This window comes from Triturus cristatus, chromosome 2_2 (genome assembly GCF_964204655.1).
Source record: "Triturus cristatus chromosome 2_2, aTriCri1.1, whole genome shotgun sequence".
In the NCBI taxonomy this organism is placed as follows: Eukaryota; Metazoa; Chordata; class Amphibia; order Caudata; family Salamandridae; genus Triturus; species Triturus cristatus.
The window spans coordinates 919,298,221-919,305,665 of NC_140582.1; the positions used below are offsets into that span (position 1 = coordinate 919,298,221).

Consider the following 7,445-nt stretch of genomic DNA (forward strand, 5'->3'; position numbering starts at 1 on the left):
GAACTGAGACTTCGCAGACGCGAAAGCGAGCTGATCATGAACTTCAAAACAACTGAACTAGGACTCAACAAAGATGCAGAAATGCATGTATGGCTGGGAGATGACTAATTGTATTAACTGAATGTCCACCTTTTCTGATTGTTTTTTCTCCCTAGGGTGTGAAACCATTATGATTAACATCCCTATCTTAAAACCTAGAATTTCCTCTCATTCCCCTGGAAATGTGTCTGAATAGTATTTTGTACAAAATCTACACTATATATCCAGAACCATTCCACAGTCCGACCCTTGGTATCCCCTAGAATTTCGCTTTATATTTCTACGCACCTTCTTGAATGGCCAATGATCCATTGGCCCCTTTCAACTCAACTAAATCCTTATAATTTTTCTTACTAGAAACTTTATTTGTCCTTGACTACTAACATGACATTTAAACGGCCAATCTACCTCCCCCGTCCCCTTCCCTATCCAAAATGGCGCTCCCGCACGAACCAGGCCACTTCCGGGTCCCGACCCGGATGTCCTTCCATGAGCCCCGCTATTTACGCTGCCTCCGCTAAGCGCACAAACAGAACTGAATGAAACAGAACACTCGTACCGGGCATTAGCCAAGATTTGAGGTAAGCATTGCAACGAAGCAGTTACTCCCGTCGGCTTTACCTCCTTCTTTGAACTAAGGATTTCTTTTCTCCTTTTTGATCCCCTCCCCTTAGAATCCGACTATATCTTTCTAGCACATCGTGGAAACGTCCATTTTCAGTAATACCCGGTAAGCTCTACTCTGCCCTTCCTTGCCTCTAACGCTTAAATACCTCACTCGTCACGAATACCATCACTGTAAAATATAAATCTGCACGACCACAATACTCGTATTTTGTTATACTTTTAAATTTAAAATTAAAAACGCACAGTGAAAACGCCTCTCTGATCACGTCTTGCTGTAATCACGTCAAGTCTTGTCACCACTGTATTATCAGTTTCTACTTAACTTCATCATTCAAGAGCACGCTAAACCTTTTACATATGCCCTCACAATACCGCGCCACGTAAATATAAATACGTCTATCCCGTTTGGGACCACAATTTGCCGTGCTGCCGACCTCGACTTTTTGACGGCCGATTTATAAGTTCACGCATGAAATACCTAGTGCACGTTAATGAACTCTTTCGAATGATTCAGACGCCTGTAAATTCCCTCCTTGATTACCCTATTCACGATCTCGCGTACAACCAACCAAGATACTCACCTCGAGCATTTTATTACACAACAACCACGCCACCTGATTTTACCTGATCACTGAATCACGACCACTTGGCTTTAAGCCTTCTCACTTTTCTCGTCTATAATTGAGATATCACCATACTCGCCTTGCATGCGCTACGACCAGTTCCATTATAAAGACTAATTTAAATCCTCTCTCTCGTGACAAACCCTACCGACGCAATATCAACTCATCACCCTGATGCCCATGACCCGGTACAAACCTGTAAATATATAACTTTTACTTATTTACACACCAAACTTTAATGTTTTGTTGGCCCACAATGTGTCATATATACGTTTCGTCATTGCCGTTCTTCACCAATGTATACTTTTTTGGCACTGTTATTTATTCACTCTCGTGTTCCATACTCTATGACTTGTCGAAAATTTCATACCGTTACGCGTATGTGGATCACATTACATTTACCCTGTAAATTGATACAAATAACGTATTTTTCTCGATATATGACAATGTTTCTGTTTATACACTCGAATGATCTGTGGCATATGGAACCTTTGACTTCTTTGGTCTTGATGACCTCCATTACGTCCTGTGATTCTTCTTTCTCTAATATGGACATGCACAATATTGTATTGTATCCTATAATATGTCACACACTGTACCTTTAACTTACTTATTCTTGATACCTACTGTACCGTCCACACTAACCCTCACGTGACCTCTCCAAATAATTAAAACAAACCCCCCTTCTTTTTTCCTTTGGCTTTCTTCTATAAAACGCACTATCCTTTTCCCTACTAATTCTCCGCTGTTAAACATTACTCCTAAATGTGTATCTTATTGTTCTTTCTGTTTTCTTCTCCCATTAACGTTCTTACATTTTGACTCACTGGCCTGTTTTCTCTTTAACTCTTGTGCTTAACATGTCATATGCATTCGCATATCCCAAATGTTTTTTACCTACCCTTAAAATGAACAGCCCTGAAGAAGCCCCAGGCCTATAGGCCATGTAGGGGGCGAAACACGTGTTGGCTGTGCCACCCCTTGGTTTTTTCTCATACCCACCCCTATGTATGAGTGCAAATAAAGGACTAGCTCACGTTTAAATCAACTTGCTTTGAATTGGAATTTTTTCCTCCAAGAATCAGAATACACTAATCTTGCCTTGACAACCCATCAGAACTTTTGCTAAAACTAGGGGGATAGGGGTTTCCCCCTGTCATTGGGCAAGAACCAGTACCTCTCGACTAACGCTTATTACCTGGCGAGTAAGGGATAGGGGCCTTTCTCCCCTCTTCCGAAGAAAAACTTTACCATAAGGCCATATCCTCGAAAACCGATAAGCTTGAAATTCTGTGAATAGATACTAACAAACACCACCTACCAGGTGACATCGGAAAACTTGTAAAATACATCAAATACAGAACCCATGGCATCGTGCCAAGACCGACGAGCACAACGTTCAACAAGGATTGAGGAAACTTTCTCAACTGAACCTCTAACCAATAGGAGCACAACGTCCAAACCAAACCCTACATCAGCAAGAAATACATTTCAAAACTTGGAACGCGCAGTAAAAAGAGAAACCAGCAAATGGTGGGAAGCAGAATCTTTAAAAAAATACCTTGAAGCAGACCGAATCCCACGGGGGTTAAGAATACTAATCTTTCCCCCTTCAGACTCCACCAACCCTCAATACATGAAGAAATGGGAGGAGAACCTTAAAGAATGTTCTAATAACATGATCAGACAACTCATAGATCATGCAGAAGAGGAATACAATATAGCAAAAACTGAAGTTGACTCATTAAGCAAACACATAGAGGATTCTAACTGGGGAGAACTCATAAAGAAGAACTACGAGATCCTTAATCAAATCATTGACGAATACGAAGAGGATATCATAAAAAGAAAGAATCGTAAATTCAGGAGAGACCAACTTGACTACCAATTCGGAAGAGTGTACACTTTTGCCAAAAAGTACGACACGAAACCACAAGATACTCCAAATACGAACAATTCTGAGCAATACCCAGGAACCACTACTAGCTCTGACATCGACTCACCTGCACCGGCATCGGAAAGTGAAAATCCAAGATGCAAGGTCAATTTTTTAGAGGAAGTACTACGTTACCGACTCGGTATGAAAGCCTCAAACACCACAAATACTACAACCATGGGAGGTTCCCAACAATTTGGACGCCAACAGACACCAACAATCGGCGTAACTACGAGATCCAGAAAAAAGGAGATGGAAAGAAGAACATAATGTCCAGCAACCTAATAAAAAATCTATCCCACATCCAACTGTCCGAAAACGAAACCAGCATACTCAACAAAGGACTCTCATTCTGCCCAACTGCCCAATGGTATTTGACCAAAACACAAATAGATCTCTTCAAATTCATTCGCAAACTAAAACTCAAGGTTTTCTTTGCAGACAGGGACATAAGACAGGAAGCGCCACTCATAGCTACCACTTCGGAACTATCAATCCAAGAACTAGAAAATGTGGATTTACTAACTCACCTGAGCGAGGAAGAAAATGACTCAGATACACTGACCACAACTGCGCTGGAACTAGGAATTGAAACCAACATTTCCATAGACAGCAAATTAACCAAGAAATCTACCTTCCTACCACAACTACCGGCAGGGAACAACATAGATGCCTTTCACTTAGCAGTTACACGTGATCTGGAAAAAGAATACACTAAACACCAACGAAAATTAAAATACCTCCCACATAACACCACTCCAGAAGAGAGGAGAGCGATAAAACAACTAAAAGACAGGAAAGACCTGATTGTGAAAGAGGCTGACAAAGGAGGAAACCCGGTCACAATACACATTGATGACTACATACTAGAAGCAAATCGACAACTTGGGGATAACACCTGTTACGAACTTCTCACGAATGATCCAACCGCAGACATCCTCAAATCCATTAAAACCAGACTTGACAAATGGTATACCTTGGGACTTATATCCCAATCAGAAAAATCATTCCTGTACATACCGTACCCCACCATGCCAACCCTCTACCTCCTTCCCAAAATACATAAAGGCACCTACCCTCCACCAGGAAGACCCATCATAGCAGGAATTAATTCGCCCTGCTCACGAATAGGAGAGTACGTGGACAGAAAACTACAGGGACTAATGAAAGAAATACCGTCTTTCATCCAAGACACAAAAGACATTCTGAACAAACTCCAAGATATAACGTGGGAACCAGATTTCATACTAGTCTCTATTGACATTGTCAGCCTGTACACATCCATCGAACACCGCGATGGACTAACTGCAGCACAACTCTCATTATGGACACAATCAGCCAACTTACTGGAATGCAACAAAATGACTCTTGAAATGCTGAACTTCTGCTTGGAAAACAATGTCTTCAGCTTCAATGGGAAGATATACAGACAGAGACGCGGGACAGCTATGGGAGCCAAATTCGCGCCGCCGTACGCATGTATCTTCATGAGCCACGTGGAAAAATTCTGGCTGTGGGACCATAACTTCGCCGATTTTACCTCACACATAATACTCTGGCGACGATACATCGATGACATTTTATGCATCTGGCAAGGAGATGAAACACTTCTAAAAAGATTTCTGGAAAAACTCGACCAAAACCCCTGGGGAATCAAAACGACTCACACTTTCTCCAAAAAGGAGGTCAATTTCCTGGACGTTACTCTTTATGTCAAAGACAATACGTTACAAAGCAAACTTTACAGAAAGGACACTGCAGCTAATTCCATCCTGCGAGCTGACAGCTTCCACCCACGTCACAACATCAAAAATATCCCTAAAGGAGAACTTCTGAGGACCCGCAGAAACTGTAGCGAGGATGAAGTCTTCGAAACCAAAGGGAATGAGATCATATCAAGACTATCCGAAAGAGGATATGAGAAGTCCACACTTAAAAACACCATGACAACAGTATCAAAGTTAGATCGCAAACAGATGTTTACAACTGATGGTAAAAGAAAAAATAAGAATGACTCAGCAATAAGATTTATTACAGACTACAGCATTGGTCATCACCAAATCAGGCAAAGCCTGAAAAGACACTGGCACCTGCTACAACACACTCCAAATCTAGCTGATGAAATCAAAACCTATCCGGAGATAACCTTCAGACGTGCCCCGAACCTAAAAGACATACTGTGCAAATCAGAATTTGAGGATAAACGCAAACAAGTTACCACCTTTCTAGACAGACCGCCAGGATACCATACCTGCAAGAACTGTAGTGTCTGTAAACTGAGCCGCGACAAAACCAAAAAGATACCAATGACACAAGGAAAAGAATTCACAATAAAAGAATGGATTGATTGCAATAGCAAATTTTGCATTTATGTGATCCTTTGTCCATGCAACCTACCATACATCGGGAGTACAATCCGACCCCTACGTATCCGGATACAAGAACATTACCGTAATATCCACAAACACACATCCGGTCACCCCCTGACGGAACATTTTGCAGACAAACATCAACACAAAAAGGATTTCATCTTCTATGGACTGGAAATTGTACACCAGACCAAAAGAGGAGGAAACCGAGAACTGAGACTTCGCAGACGCGAAAGCGAGCTGATCATGAACTTCAAAACAACTGAACTAGGACTCAACAAAGATGCAGAAATGCATGTATGGCTGGGAGATGACTAATTGTATTAACTGAATGTCCACCTTTTCTGATTGTTTTTTCTCCCTAGGGTGTGAAACCATTATGATTAACATCCCTATCTTAAAACCTAGAATTTCCTCTCATTCCCCTGGAAATGTGTCTGAATAGTATTTTGTACAAAATCTACACTATATATCCAGAACCATTCCACAGTCCGACCCTTGGTATCCCCTAGAATTTCGCTTTATATTTCTACGCACCTTCTTGAATGGCCAATGATCCATTGGCCCCTTTCAACTCAACTAAATCCTTATAATTTTTCTTACTAGAAACTTTATTTGTCCTTGACTACTAACATGACATTTAAACGGCCAATCTACCTCCCCCGTCCCCTTCCCTATCCAAAATGGCGCTCCCGCACGAACCAGGCCACTTCCGGGTCCCGACCCGGATGTCCTTCCATGAGCCCCGCTATTTACGCTGCCTCCGCTAAGCGCACAAACAGAACTGAATGAAACAGAACACTCGTACCGGGCATTAGCCAAGATTTGAGGTAAGCATTGCAACGAAGCAGTTACTCCCGTCGGCTTTACCTCCTTCTTTGAACTAAGGATTTCTTTTCTCCTTTTTGATCCCCTCCCCTTAGAATCCGACTATATCTTTCTAGCACATCGTGGAAACGTCCATTTTCAGTAATACCCGGTAAGCTCTACTCTGCCCTTCCTTGCCTCTAACGCTTAAATACCTCACTCGTCACGAATACCATCACTGTAAAATATAAATCTGCACGACCACAATACTCGTATTTTGTTATACTTTTAAATTTAAAATTAAAAACGCACAGTGAAAACGCCTCTCTGATCACGTCTTGCTGTAATCACGTCAAGTCTTGTCACCACTGTATTATCAGTTTCTACTTAACTTCATCATTCAAGAGCACGCTAAACCTTTTACATATGCCCTCACAATACCGCGCCACGTAAATATAAATACGTCTATCCCGTTTGGGACCACAATTTGCCGTGCTGCCGACCTCGACTTTTTGACGGCCGATTTATAAGTTCACGCATGAAATACCTAGTGCACGTTAATGAACTCTTTCGAATGATTCAGACGCCTGTAAATTCCCTCCTTGATTACCCTATTCACGATCTCGCGTACAACCAACCAAGATACTCACCTCGAGCATTTTATTACACAACAACCACGCCACCTGATTTTACCTGATCACTGAATCACGACCACTTGGCTTTAAGCCTTCTCACTTTTCTCGTCTATAATTGAGATATCACCATACTCGCCTTGCATGCGCTACGACCAGTTCCATTATAAAGACTAATTTAAATCCTCTCTCTCGTGACAAACCCTACCGACGCAATATCAACTCATCACCCTGATGCCCATGACCCGGTACAAACCTGTAAATATATAACTTTTACTTATTTACACACCAAACTTTAATGTTTTGTTGGCCCACAATGTGTCATATATACGTTTCGTCATTGCCGTTCTTCACCAATGTATACTTTTTTGGCACTGTTATTTATTCACTCTCGTGTTCCATACTCTATGAC

General features: G+C 41.7%; 1 protein-coding gene across 1 annotated transcript; it reads left to right on the forward strand.

Annotated features, from left to right (window-relative positions):
- Positions 1-670: 670 nt before the first annotated feature.
- LOC146862937 (uncharacterized) lies at positions 671-6,502 on the forward strand. Its single transcript, XM_085642307.1, has 2 exons — positions 671-769; positions 2,206-6,502. The coding sequence occupies exon 2, from the start codon at positions 3,324-3,326 to the stop codon at positions 5,910-5,912; it is 2,589 nt and encodes an 862-aa protein (XP_085498433.1). The 5' UTR covers positions 671-769; positions 2,206-3,323; the 3' UTR covers positions 5,913-6,502.
- The last annotated feature ends 943 nt before the right edge of the window (positions 6,503-7,445 follow it).

Excerpts from the sequence above, each read along its gene's own strand:
- LOC146862937 (XM_085642307.1), top strand. The coding sequence starts at position 3,324 with ATGCAAGGTCAATTTTTTAGAGGAAGTACTACGTTACCGACTCGGTAT.